The sequence below is a fragment of the Ailuropoda melanoleuca genome, chromosome 18, assembly GCF_002007445.2.
Source record: "Ailuropoda melanoleuca isolate Jingjing chromosome 18, ASM200744v2, whole genome shotgun sequence".
NCBI lineage: Eukaryota > Metazoa > Chordata > Mammalia > Carnivora > Ursidae > Ailuropoda > Ailuropoda melanoleuca.
In genome coordinates this window covers 28,329,119-28,344,684 of record NC_048235.1, presented here as the reverse complement: position 1 = coordinate 28,344,684, position 15,566 = coordinate 28,329,119, and the positions used below count along the sequence as shown (strand labels likewise).

The window sequence follows — 15,566 nt, the reverse complement described above, 5'->3', positions numbered from 1 at the left end:
CAACAAATTGAATAACCTATATGACAAATGAATAATTTTTGTAAACAAACAACCTACCAAGACTGAATCATGCAGAAATGCAAAGTCTGACAGACTGATAGGAGATCGCATCAGTAATAATAAACCTCCCAATGAAGAAAAGCCTACAACCATAGAGCACTTAGCATGGAGTCAGCTTGAGGTTCTCTCTCCCTCTCCCTCTGCTCCTCCCCTCCCATGCATGCTTTCTCGCTCTCAAATCAATCTTTTTAAAAAACTAATAAATGAAATCGGTAAAGTTGCAAAATGCAGAATCAACACACAAATATCAGTTGCATTTCTATACACTAACAACAGTATAAAAAGGAAATTAAGAAAACAACTCACTTTACAATAGCATCAACAAGAATAAAATACTTCGGGCTGAACTTAACCAAGAAGGTAAAAGACCTGTACAGTGTACACCCCTGCCCCTGACACACTGAGAAAACTCTGTTTAATTTTTAAGAAACTACCTACTATATAGTTTTCTAAAGCAGCTCAAATAGTGAAAATGTTTCAGCGCTGAAAATGGTTATTGAAATTAACAAAGACAAGTAAATGGAAGAACATCTTGCTTTCATGGGTTGGAAGACTTAAATTATTGTTAAGGCATCAGTTATGCCTATAGCAACCTACAGATTTGATGTGGTTCCCAGACATTCCTAAGTGACTTTTTTATTGTTTTGCAAAAATAGAAACCTATTCTAAAATTCATAGGGAATCTGAAGGACCCCCAGATAGCCAAAACAATCTTTTTTTTTTTTAAGATTGTATTTATTTATTTGACACAGAGAGATAGTGAGAGAGGGAGCTTCAGGCAGAGGGAGAGGGAGAAGCAGGGTCTCCACTGAGCAAGGAGCCCAATGCGGGGCTTGATGCCAGGACCATAGGATCATGACCTGAGCTGCAGGCAGATGCTTAACCAACTGAGCCACCCAGGTGCCCCTAGCCAAAATAATCTTGAAAAAGAACAAAGTTGGAATAAAAAATATTTTTAAAAAAAAGAAGTTTAGGGGTGCCTGGGTGGCTTAGTCAATTCAAGTGGCTGCCTTCAGCTCAGGTCATGATCTCAGAGTCCTGGGATCGAGCTTCGCATCAGTCTCTCTGCTCAGCAGGGAGTCTGCTTCTTCCTCTCCCTGTGACCCTCCCTCCTGCTCTGCTGTTGCTGGCTCACTCTCTCAAATAAATAAATAAATAAATCTTTAAAAAAATAAAAAGTTGGAGGCCTCACACTTAATGATTTCAAAACTTAACTACAAAGCCATGGTATCAAAATAGTGCAGTCAGTACTGACAGAAAGAAGGATATAAAGACCAATGGACTAGAATGGAGAGCCAGAAATTAACCGTTCCATATTGTGGTCAAATGATTTTCAGCAAGTTGCTATGACCATTCAAATGAGGAAAGGACACTCTTCAACAATTGGTATTTGGAAAACTGGACTTACACATGGGGGAAAAATGAAGTTGAACCCTATCTTACACCATATACGGTAATTATCTTAAAATGGATCAAAGACCAAAATGTTAGAGCTAAAATTTAAAACTTTTGGAAGAAACATGAGAGGTAAAACTTCAGACATTGGATTTGGCAATGATTTTTTGGATATAACACCTAAAATACAGGAAACAAAAGAAATGTTATACTTGGGTTTCATCAAAATTAAAAAATTTTGTGCATTAAAGGACATTATCAACAGAGTGAAAAGGTAACCCATGGAATGGGACAGATTATCTGCAAATCACATATTTGTTGGAGGATTAACATCCAGAATATTTAAAGGATGACACTTCAAAAATTAACAACGAAAACAAAACATTTACTTGAATGGATAATTTTCCAAAGAAGATATACAAATTATCCATAAGCACATGAAAAGTTGCTCAACATCACTGATTATTAAGGAAATACAAATCAAAATCACAATGAGATACCATCTTATACCTGTTAGGATGGCTACTATCAACTCAAAAGAAAGTAAGCGTTAGCAAACGTGGAGTAAAGGAATTCTCTGTACTGTCTGAGAGAATGTAAAATGGCATAGCCATCTATGGCAAGCAATTCCTCAAAAAGTTTTAAAAAAATTACCAAAAAAACAATAATAATAAATTGCCATATGTTCCAGCAATTGTACTTCTGAATATATACCCAAAGTAATTTTTTTTTAATTCTTTAACTTCAGTTTAGTTAACATACACTGTATTATTACTTTCAGGGATAGAATTTAGTGACTCATCAGTTGGATATAACACCCAGTGCTCATTACATCAAGTGTCCTCCTTAATGCTCACCACCCAATTATCCCTTCACCCCGACCTGCCTCCCCTCCAGCAACCCTCAGTTTGTTTCCTAGAATTAAGGGTCTCCTATGGTTTGCTTCCCTCTCTATTGTTCTCTTATTTTATTTTTCTTTCCCTTCCTCTGTGTTCATCTGTTTTGTTTCTTAAATTCTACATAGGAGTGAAATCATATGGTATTTGTCATTCTCTGACTTATTTTACTTAGCATAATACCCTCTAGTTCCATCCACATTGTTGCAAATGGCAAGATTTCATTCTTTTTGATGGCTGAGTAATATTCTATGTTTATATATACCACTTCTTTATCCATTCATCTGTCAGTGGACATCTGGGCTCTTTCCATATTTTGGGTATTGTGGATATTCCTACTATAAACACTGGGGTGCATGTGCCCCTTCAAATCACTATGTTGTATCCTTTGGATAAATACCTAGAAGTGCAATTGCTGGGTGATAGGGTAGTTCTATTTTCCCCAAAGTAATTGAAAATAAAGACTCAAGATATTTTACACCCATGTTCTTAGCAACATTATTCAGAGTAGCCAAAGTGGGGAAGCAACCTAAGTGTCCCTTGATGGATGAATGCTTAAACAAAATGGGTGAACACATACACATACACATATATACATACACAGTGGAATATTGGCCTTTAAAAGGAAGAAAATTCTGAAACATGGTACAACACTGATGAATCTTTAGGACACTATACTAAGTGAAAGAAGCCATTTACAAAAAAAGAGAAAGACTATGATTTCACTTACATGAGGTATACCTATAGTAGTGAAATTCATAGAGACAGAAAAGGGAATGGTGGTTGTCAGTGGCTAGGGACGGAGGGGATGAGAAGTTGTTTTACTTAGTGGGTATAGAATTTCAGTTTGGGATGATGAACAATTCTGAGATGGATGGTTGTTTTGGTTTCACAGCAATGTGAATGTAATTAATATCACAGAACTGTAGCATTTTTAAATGGTAAGTTTTATGTTAAGTGTTTTACTATAACTTAAAAGGAAATGCATGTATAAATGTAAATACTGGAAGTGTTTCACTTTTTCTGCCTGGTGAACTTATATTTATTGTCCAACTCCAATAACACATTCTTAGTGATGATTTCACATTGAGTGCAGTTAATATTCCAGTTTTGCTCTAGAAAATGTTTTTGTCTTCTTTTCAACTGTTACATCTCTCCATCCCCCCCACACACACACATAAGCCCCACCAATTTATATTTGATTTCAGTATTTGAATGCCACATAACTGAGGCCCCTCAAGGTAATGTAGTTTTCGAGTTTGGTTCCAGCTTAACTACTTTGTTAAAACTGAAACTCCACTATGATGAAACTTACCAATATGAGGTATTTCAAAATCTGCTGAGTGCCTGAGTCAATGTAATGATACTCAGCTTTTGTAAATTTTAGGAAGCAGTTGTTCTCCATTCTTTGTAACATTCCACTGTAATACAAGACTCCAATGAATTTATATGATTTCTTACCTAATTTTTTTTTCATAGTAAATCACCTGTCAGGAGTAAGACAGAATGTAGGAAATTCATGATTTACAGTTGCCCTTTAGAAAGAACATAAAAGCTAGAAAGGTTATCTGCTATCAGCACAAGAGCTTTTGCCATTCTTGAAATGAACTGCACTGCCAAGTAGTGGACTTAGACCACCTGATGGGTCATACACTTGATTACTGAGAGAATAGATTCGTGTGAAGAATGGGGGGATTTTGTAGGTTATAAGGTTTTGAGACGTCTGGAATCTCAATAGAAAATACTACACTGTGAGTCTTTTTAAAAATAGTCAGGTATGAATCATTCTTTTCACAATCAAGACCAAGAGCCCTGTGTGTCTCCTCCATTTTAATTTAACAAAGTAACATCATCCTGAAAATTTCTTGGTGGTTCAGTGTACACAGGAAAATCCTAGTTAGGTGGGCTGTTTTCTATAGAAATGAGCTAACTTTATTTTTAGAAATATTTTTACCAAAATATTAATTTATATCCTCTGTGTACAGTGGGAATGATCTCCCTTATGGGGAAGCACTGGAATTTATGATAAACTATAAAAACAATGAAACCCTACAATGATGCTGTTAGGAATCCAGGTATAAAGTGTTTGGTTCCTATTCTATGCCAATTCCATGTCTCAGGTGAAGCCTGGCACAGGTTCTTCTGGGGACTAGGGAGATATGGAAAGAAGGGCAGGAGTAAGAGAAAAAGAGGGTATACTGCAGGGGTTGAAGGGTGGCTGTTAGGGAAGGAGAAGGTCCTCACATTATTATCTGATATAGCTTCCATCCCAGAAGTCCCAGCCAGCACAGACCTATGTATATTTAAGCCCAAGAAATAGTCGTCACCAGATGGAGCCAATCAGCATCTCAGACTTAAGTAGGTTTTTACTCTCAAAGCTTGACAAAATCATTTCATTAATTTTCAAAATATCAAGAATACTTGTTTACAGGATTGAATATTTTCAGCCTTCACTTATTTTCAGGGTTTTACTGAGCTGTACACTGTTGAACATTTCCTTAATTATCGTTGTCCTATTAATTGTTTTTAATATTCAAATATCATAGAATATTTAAGCTGTTCTAACAACAGACCTGCCTAAAAGAAATCTAATGCATGCCACATATGTAATTTTAAAATTTTTAGTACCATATCCTAAAAGAAATAAGGAATCAATGAAATTAATTTCATAATGTATTTTTCAAATTTAATCCAGTGTATATAGAATATTATTTCAATATCTAAACAGAGAAAAAAATAGCTGAAACATTTCCTCCCTTTTTTTGTACTGAGTCTTTTGAAATCTATTGTATATTTTTTCACTTATTGCATATCTCAGTTTGGATTATCCACATTTCAAGTTCTCAATAGCTATATGTGGCCGTGCTACCATATTAAACATTGTAACTCTATAAGCTTTTTTTTGTTGATGTTTATGTAGAGAAAAATCATAATTGCATCCTGAAAACTCAGTACATTTTATTTTTTTTTAAGATTTCATTTATTTATTTGACAGAGAAAGAGCATAAGGAGGCAGAGTGGCAGGCATAGGGAGGGGGAGAAACAGGCTCCCCACTGAGCAGAGCGCCTGATGCGAGGCCCAGTACCAGGCCCCCAGGATCATGACCCTAGCCAAAGGCAGACATTAACCAACTGAGCCACCCAGGGGCCCCTCAGTACAACATTTTAAACAATACATGTGGAAGGTCTCAAATGACATTACAATTGAAGGTCAGTCATGTAGTCATTTTGAAAACTGTGCACATTGTCAGTAAAGAATTTTCTTGGACTAGGATGTTGCTGGTGCAAATAGAACCAAGAGGTATAAAAAGAATTTGTTTAAAAACACAGTTATTGGGGTGCCTGGGTGGCTCAGTCAGTTAAGTGTCCGGCTGTTGGTTTCCACTTGGGTCATGATCTCAGTGTTGTGGGATTGAGCCCTGGGTCCGGCTCCACACTGGGTGAGGAGTCTCCTTGAGATTCTACCCCCCCACCCTCCCACCACTCATGTGCATTCTCTCTCTCAAATAAAATAAATAAATATAATCTAAAAACACAGTTATTTGGTGATATGGAAGCAATATTTTAAGCACCTTATGTCGTATGTGAGTGATTAGTGTATATATATATATATAGGCATTTTTATTGTGCTTTAAACACTTCTTAGGAAACTATTTGAGATTGACATGTAATACACTATTATCACTTTTTTCTCTTGCAAGGACTAAGAAATAGATCCCCATTTTTCACTTTCTGACCAAACATTGATTTCCAGAAATGAATTACTTGCATTAAGTGGAACATGACTTTGATGCTGAGTAACTGTTGAGTACAGTGCTTTTCAAATTGTGTTTGTCTTGACTGAAGTTGAAGGCTGTTTCATAGTGCTTCAGGATTTTAAAAGAATTTGATTCTACATTTTAAAATGTGTTTCAAACTTTTCAGCTTAAAATACAAAATGGCTTACCTGTACAAAATTTTTATACATTTATACATTATCATATTAATTTCTTTTATATATCTCAGAATGTTCTGCTATCTCACTTTTCTATTACAAAGTACTCTGTTTATGAAGTAGGCAATTTAAAAACTTTTATCATTTACGCCACTTTTTTGTATGAATCAGAATTTTTACAAAACTATAACCATCCAAAGTACAAAATTAGACAGAATTAGTCAGCTGAGGCTGACTACACTGATACACAGTCCAAGTTTTATAAATTGTGTGTTTGTGAAAGACCGTTCCCAAAAAAACAAAGTAATTTACAAAGTTCCACCTTTCCAATTGATATGCTTCAAAATAAATATTATACGTTAAAATTTATAAAGCAGAATTACATTTCATCAATTTCATACTCAGGTTTTGTTTAGTTTACTCCCTCCAAAAGATTAATCTGCTTAAAAAACAAGCTTGGAAACAATGTATATAGTAGTGTTTCTTATAGCTCTTTATTTCTAAAATAATTAACATAACTCCCAGGATAATCATTCTGGTTTTTTCTACTCACAACTCAAAACCCCCCAAAATTAGTTATGCCCAAATATTAAGGACAGATTTATGAATAAATTTTGAAGTGAAGCAGTTAATACTCTATTAACACTTATTTAATCTGTGTCTTATCTTTCTCTTTCAAAATGAGAAAACAGTACTTTGAGTATGATCATCTTAAAATACCACTGCATGAATAAAGAAGAACTGTAATATTTACTATTATTTTTGTCTTGGACTTAATAATTTAAAGCAGTCAAAATTGCTTTAGAAATAGCCATGTGTGTCATGTGCTCTCTTTTAGAAATGTGGCATATTTACATTAAAACTACATTTAAAATAATCAAAATTTTAAAATTTATATTTCTGATGACTACCAAATGTAATAATAAAGAATGGTGTGGTGAGAAAACTAAGTCTAATTTTTATAAGCACTTTGTAAATAGGTGAAATTAGAAAGGCGATAAAATTTTTTCAGGTAGACATATTTTGGCTTGCTTACATCAGAATTTACTTTGTATCAGTTGCACAAACAAAAAATTATGTAGGATACTACACAGAATGAAGTGATATTCAACAAGCAATATTTGACTTGTGAAACTGTGATTCTTTTTTTTTAATACAGAGGATTACTTTTTGTTTTTAAACAAACCCAAATTTATATCTTACCAGTATTAAATCTTAATAGTAGCAGAGAATAATCTATTTGAATAGAAGGAATCTTCCTTCTGGAATGATTACAAACTATGAAAGATCTGTAAAACTACTTTTATTTTATTATCATGATGGTGTTTATAAACACAAATATTTTTTCATTATAAAAATAAGAACTAGAAGCTAGAAGTTACCCAGATACCTTTCAAAAAAGAAATTAAAAAAAAAATCTTGAGACAAATGAAAATGGAAGTACAACATATCAAAACTTATGGGATGCATAAAAAGCAATTCTCAGAGGGAAGTTTATAGAAATAAATGCCTGCACTAACTAAAAGGTAAGATCTCAAATAAACAACCTAATTTTATACTTCAAGGTATTAGAAAAAGAAGCACAAACCAAACCCCAAATTAGAAGAAAAAGGGAAATAATAAAGGTCAGAGTGGAAATAAATAGTCTAAAAAGGACAATAGAAAAGATCAATGAAACAAAGAGCTCAGTTTTTGAAAACATAAACAAAATAGACAGACTTAAGAAAAAAAGAGGACTCAAGTAAAATTAGAAATGAAATAGACATTACAACTGATACCACAGAAAATGCAGTCGTTCATAAAAGACTACTATATGCCAACAAAATGGACAACATAAAACAAAAAACGGATAAAATCCTAGAAATGACCACCCTACCAAGACTAAATCAAGAAAAAATAGAAAAACTGAACAAATTACTACTAAGGAGATTGAATCAGCAATCAAATACCTCCCAAAAAATAAAAATCCAAGACTGATGTTTTCACTGGTGAATTCTACCAAACTTAAAGAAGAATTAGTGCCAGTCCTTCTCAAACTATTCCAAAAAAAATAAAGAGGAGGGAACACTTTCAAATTACATGACCCTGATACCAAAGCCAGACAAGGATACAGCAAAAAAGGCCAAATCCCTGATGAACATATATGCAAAAGATCCTCAATAAAATATTAGCAAATTGAATGCAACAATATATTGAAAAGATCATACTCCATGATCAGATGGGATTTATTCCAGAGACGCAGGGATGGTTTGACATCGACAAATCAATAAATGTGATGTACCACATGATCAAAATGAAGTGTAAAAACTATATGATTGTCTCAGTAGACTCAAAAAAAGCATTTCACAATATTTCACTTCCTTTTATGATAACTCTCAACAAACTAGGTAGAGAGAGGATGTATCTCAACATAGTAAGGGCTGTATGTGACAAGCTCATAGCATATATTGAACTCAACAGTGAAATGCTAAAAGCAGTTCCTCTAAGATGAGGAACATTGGCCAAGGATGCCCACTCTCAACATTTTATTCAACATAGTACTGGAAATCCTATCCAGAGGAGTTAGATAAGAAAAAGAAATAAAAAGGATACAAATCAAAAAGGAGTAAGTAAAATTACCTCTGTTTGCACATGACATGGTATTATATATAGAAAACCCTATAGACTTACACAGAAACACTATTAGAATTAGTAAATGAATTCAGTGAAGTTGCAGAATATAAATCAGCATATGAAAATCAGTTATGTTTCTGTGTATTAACAACGAACTATCAGAAACAGATTTTAAATAAATCCCGTGTACAAGAGCATCCAAATCCGTAAAATACTTATGAATAAATTTAATGAAGGAAGTGAAAGTCTGTACATTGAAAACTGTAAGACACTGATGAAAGAAACGGAAGAGGGAACAAAAAACTGGGAGAAGTATTTTGTGTTTATGGATTGGAGTAGTAAATTTTGTTAAAGTGTCCATACCATCCAAGGCAGCCAACAGATTCAATGCAATCCCCATCTAAATTGAAATACCACTTTTCACAGAAATAGAACAAAAAGTCCTAAAATTTGTGTGGAACCACAAAAGACATCAAACAGCCAAATCAATCTTTTTTTATTTAATTTATTTATTATTTTTCATCATGAAAAGTATACTTTTCTTTGCCTTCTGTATGATTGATTGATTGATTTGGTTTCAGCAGAAGTTTGTGATTCATCCCATCACCCATTTAACCCACCCCACACCTACCTCCCTCCATCAACCTTCAGTTTTTTCTATTGTTAAGGGTATCTTATGATTTGCTTCCCTTTTTCTTTCTTCCCATATGTTCATCTGTTTTGTTTCTTAAATTCCACATATGAGTGAGATCATATGGTATTTATCTTTCTCTGACTGACTTATTTTACTTAACATAATTCTCTCTAGCACCATCCACATCATTGCAAATGACAAGATTTCATTTATTTTTATGGCTAAGTAATATTCCATTGTGTGTATACACATACACACACACACACGGGGTACTTCCATAATGTGGCTATTGTAAATAATGCTGCTATAAATGTTGGTGTGCATGTATCTCTTTGAATTAGCATTTTTGTATCCTTCAATAAATACCTAGTAGTGCAATTGTTGGATTATAGGGTAGTTCTATTTTTAACTTTTTGAGGAACCTCCATACTGTTTTCTACAATGGCTGCACCAGTTTGCATTTCCACCAACAGTGCAAGAGGGTTCCCCTTTCTCCACATCCTCACATCCTCGCCAACCCCTATTGTTTCCTATGTTGTTAATTTTAGCTATTCTGACTAGTATGAAGTGATATCTCATTGTAGTTTTGATTTGTATTTCCCTAAAGATGAATGAGGTGAGCATCTTTTCGTGTGCCTGTTGGCCATAAGTTTGTCTTCTTTGGAAAAATGTCTGTTCATGTCTTCTGCCCATTTTTCAGTTGGATTATTCTTTTTTTGGGTGTTGAGTTTTTAAGTTCTTTACATATTTTGGATACTAAACCTTCATCAGATATGTCACCTGCAAATATCTTCTCCCATCCCATAGGTTTCCTCTTAGTTTTATTGTATTTCCTTTTCTGTGTGAACATATTTATTTTGATGTAATTCGAATAGTTTATTTTTGCTTTTGTTTCCCTTGCCTCTGAGACATATCTAGAAAAATGTTCCTGTAGCTGATGTCAGAGAAGTTATTGCTTGTACCCTGTTCAAGGATTTTTATGATTTCAGGTCTCACATTCTATTCTTTAATCTGTTTTGAGTTATTTTTGTGTATGGTATAAGAAAGTGGTCCAGTTTCGTTCTTCTGCATATAGGTGTCTGGTTTTCCCAACACCATCTCTTGAAGAGACTTTTTTCAATCAAATTGAAGAGGGCACAAAAAAATGTGAAAAGAATTTTGTGTTTATGGACATATATATATGTATACATATGTATAGGTATGTATATATATATATTTATATATATAGTGCAATATTACTCAACATAGAAGAGGAAATGTAATCCATACAATAACTAATTGTAATTTTCCAAGATTTTTTCAATATCCAGAAGATATTTTCCGAACATCAATAGGGACCATTAACTTTAAATAAATTAATAAATAAGTAAATATTTTGCATTGCATAAATCGGTTATTCCAGAGGGAGAGAAAGATGGCAGCAGAGTAGGAGAGCCCTAGACTAATGTTCCATGAACACAAACTAGGTGACTATCAAATCATCCTAAATAACCCAGAAATTGACATGAACACTGAAAGAACAAACTCCACAACTAATGGAAGAGAAGACATTGAATAAGGTAGGAAGTGCAAAGATGTGATTTAAGGGAGAAATGGATGCCAGGTGCTACAGAGGGGAGAGAAGTGTGGTTGTAGAGAAGGTAAAAGAGAGAGGAGCACACAGGGGAACACACAAAGAGAATGTTTCCCCAAAGCCATTGGTTTGGAAAACAGAGGAGCTGGATTTCATGTATTCTTGCCATCAGAAGGGCTTAGAGCCTAGAGTTTTAAAGGTCAGCAGGCTTGCCTAGCATAGAAACCAGAGGGCACTGCGCTGCTCCTGAAGAGAAGGCAGGCAAACAGAGCAGAGGGAACTAGACAGCATTATGCCAAGCAAAATAAGTCAGTCAGAGAAAGACAAATACCATATGATTTCACTCATGTGTGGAATTTAAGAAACAAAACAAATGAACAAAAGGACAAAAAGAGAGAGAGAGAAACAAACCCAGAAACAGACTCTTAAGTGTAGAGAACAAACTGATGGTTATTAGAAGGGAGGTGGGTGGGCAGATGGGTTAAAGAGGTGATGGGGATAAAGGAATGCACTTGTGATGAGCGCCAGGTGATGTGTGGAAGTGTTGAATCACTGTGTTGTACACATGAAACTATTACACCGTATGTTCACTAACTGGAATATAACTAAAAACTTTTAAAAGTGTATTAAAAAATCAGTTATTCTTCAGTAAAGTTGGGAACAGGGAAGCAAATGGATAAGTAAACTAATATGGTGTACCATAAAATGAAATAGTACTTAGCAATAAAAGGAAACAAACTATTGATTTGTACAATATGGATGAATTTATGCCATTTTGAAAAAGGGAAATCAATAGGGATGGAGGACATCAGTAATTTTCGAGAATTGGTAGGAGAAAGGAATTGACTAAAAGAGGGAAACAGGAGGCAATTTTCTATATATGGTGAACCCTCCTTACATTTTCCTTATCTTGACCCTGGAGGAAATGTGCGCAAGAAGTCCAGTTCTTCTTGTTGGATACGGAAAATGTAAGATGAGCTTGGAAGCATCTTCTTGTGGTACCTAAAAGAAGTGCTTGAAAAACAAAAAGGAAAAAGAAGGAGGCATGTTCAAAGGACACAGAAGCCTCCTCGTAGAACAGTGGCCAAAGCTGAAAAAAATGGAGCAATAGGGGCACCTGGGTGGCTCAGTCGTTAAGTGTCTGCCTTCGGCTCAGGTCATGAGCCCAGGGTCCTGGGATTGAGCCCCACATCAGGCTCCCTGCTCAGGGGGAAGCCTGGTTCTCCCTCTTCCACTCCCCCTACTTGTGTTCCCTCTCTTGCTGTGTCTCTCTCTGTCAAATAAATTAAAAAATCTAATAAAAAAGGAGCAATAAATTTAATAATGATGGTGTTTTATTATAATTCAAAAGAATAAGATTATATCCATTTGTCCATACTTACAGAATTCCAATTACTAATGTAGAACAAATGAGGGAAATAAACACCATTAGATCAGCACAATAATAATTTTCATAGGCAAGATCCACTGATGAATGCTCATGTTAGCATTCAGAAGTTTAAGGAGAAACAGGCTATTTTCATAGTCACAAATTTTCCCCAAAACATTTACAAAAGAAAATGATAACATTCCAGAACAGAAACTTGGCAGACAGCACCTTAACCAAGTAATCAAGGTTAATATCACTAGTCATAAAACATAAGTACCCTGATCTGATTCACTGAGAGGGTATGATATCCTTCCCAAAAATGTACAACCTCAATCTAATCAAACAAACCTAAATTGGGGATATTCTATAACATAACTGGCCAGTTCTAATACTCTTCAAAATGTCAAGGTAATGAAGGACAAGGAAAGAGTGAGGTTCTGTTGGTGACTGGAGAAAACTAAGAAATCATAACAACTACATGCACTGTGGGATCATAGATAGGATCCTGGAACAGAAAAAAAATTAATGAAAAAATTAGTAAAGTCTGAATAAAGTCTTAAGTTTAATTCATAGTATTGCATTATTGCTTTGTTCATTTTGAAATTTTTACTATGGTTATGTAAGTTAATATTGGGGGAACTGGGTAATGGGCAGATGAGAATGTATGTACTATCTTTACAAATCTAAAATTGTCTCAGAATTAAAAATTAAGTATAGATGTCTAAGGGTCCAGTGTTCTTTTTATATATTTCACAATAATTAAGTATTTTAATTTGATCACCAAATAAGCACCTTTGATAATTATTAATTTTTTGGTTTATTTTAAATATATTTTGGTCATGGTTATTTTGAAGTTTTAATAAAAATATTCACTACTCAACACAATAAGCAATAAAACCAGAGGTGATTGAGGAAATTGAACAGGTGAACTAAGACAAATGCCCCTAATTCGGTACTGTGTTTTTTAGCAGTATATTGGTTTGTTTTCTTCTTCTCTTCCTCTTTATTAATTGAATGTCACCATCCATTTTCTGCTTCCTTCATACATTAGAATCTCAGAGTTAAATTTGCCCTCCTTGAAGGAACAGAGTTTTTTTTTAAGGTTTTTATTTATTTGGGGGTGGGGGGCAAGCAGAGCAGGGAGGAGGAGCAGAGGGAGAGGGAAAAGCAGACTCCCCGCTGAACAGGGAGCCCGATGTGGGGCTCAATCCCAGGACCTTGAGATCATGACCTGAGCCCAAGGCAGATGCTTAACCAACTGAGCCACCCAGACGCCCCGGAACAGAGATTTTAGAAAGATTGGACAATTACAGGTTTTCTCAGTGGCTGTTAGGGTGCCCCACACTTTTATGGCAGTTGAGAAAGTAGTCACTATAAGATGCCAAAGCACTGTGGATGACACCACCATCCTACATCATTAATAGCTTTACGGGGGGTTTGAGTATAAGAGAATTACCTGTTATTTGGCAGATATAGATCAATATTATTCATTGGACTGAGTCTGTAATTATTTGTATTCTGTATACTTGGCAATGTGCTAAATGATGTAGAAATCAAAAATCAAGATCGAAGTCTCTGCCAAAATCCCCACTCATTTGAAAGAGGACAGACATGAAGGCACTGTAGTGGGTAAGAAAGAGCAAAGGCTTTAGAGATTTTGCAGTCGTATCCTTAGAATCTCTTTCTTTGATTACTAGATCTGTGGCCTTGGGCATTTATTTAAACTCTCTGAGTTTATTTCCTTATCTGTAATATGGGATACTAATGTCAGTCTTAGAAAATTGTGATGACCGTTAATACCTGGCACATAGACACATAGTAAATGATACCTGTTATTACAGCTTTTGTTATCAAGACTGATAGACTATTGGAAAACATGGTAGTTTATTACACTGAAAAACTTTGTTTATTGAATATTGCGTTAGGTGCTCAATCTGTGTTTTCTTCCTTTAGAGATGATGAAGAGAAAAAAAAATCTCCGTCTGAAGGTACTGATGAGAAGGCTAATGGAACACATCCAAAGACCATCAGTCGTATTGGGAGCACTACCAACCCATTCTTAGACATTCCTCATGACCCAAATGCTGCTGTGTACAAAAGTGGATTCTTGGCTCGGAAGATCCATGCAGATATGGATGGAAAGAAGAGTAAGCACAATTTGTTGTCATTATCTATTTCATTTTTTTCATCTTGAGGCTCAGAATTTAAAGTGAATTTATCTGAAGTAAAGTAAGGATGAAGAAAAATTATATTAGGTATTTCTGGAGAACTATTAACTGAAGTTTGATGAAGCCTCTAACCCTAAGTCAGAAATCCATCGTGGCACCTGCTGTTCTCCAGGTAGAACTATAGAGCTTCAGAAATGGAAGACCTCTTACAGAGTATTCGTTTCCAGATTTTTATTCATTTATTTACTCTTGCCTTCAACAAATAATTCTGGGTACTTAACTATGTACTAGACATCAAAAATATATCAGTGAATGGGATGGGCAAGGTCCCTGTCTTCATGGAGTTTACATCTCTGGTGATTGAGGGGAAGAGTAAATTTATAACACATAGAATAATCAATAATGTAAGATCCCAGAGACAAGGAAGGGAAAGAATTGGAGTCCACACACATTTGAAGGGATTGGCCTTTATGGGAGGTGGATAGGTGTGTCGTAGGCAAGCATGGTATAATTAGTACTGGAAAACTAAAGGAGTCCCGTCTGATGACTCTGTGAAGTATGAGACATTGTTATCTACTGACAGGTAATAGTGTTTGAAATTTGATAGAAATGAAGTATGTTTCTATGCTTAGATTAACCTATGCAGAGAGTGAAATAGCAGTTTGATATAGTTGAACAGGCTAAGGTAACCTGGTATGTGTGCTTATAATTATTGGATTAAACCTGTGGGTGTCCCTGCCTACCTACAGACACAAATATGCACTGCTTAGATGGACAGTACCACTACTTCTATCTGTGGCTGCGTACTTTTTCTTAATGTGATAGCACATTCTATTGGGTTATAGTCAAGAGAAATATTGTAATAGAGTGGCTTTGACACTGACTTATGATGCTGAGTAAGTTTCTCAGTTTTTCCAAGTTCCT

General features: G+C 35.0%; 1 protein-coding gene across 10 annotated transcripts in view; it reads left to right on the top strand.

The window, feature by feature from the left end:
• The window catches only part of PSD3 (pleckstrin and Sec7 domain containing 3), a 744,476-nt gene that overhangs the window by 532,033 nt on the left and 196,877 nt on the right, over positions 1–15,566 (top strand). For all 10 annotated transcript variants that reach the window (XM_034647652.1, XM_034647649.1, XM_034647651.1 and 7 more), the window contains one exon: positions 14,428–14,621. In XM_034647652.1, coding sequence (XP_034503543.1) covers positions 14,428–14,621 — 194 coding nt within the window. The remainder of the gene's footprint in view (positions 1–14,427; positions 14,622–15,566) is intronic.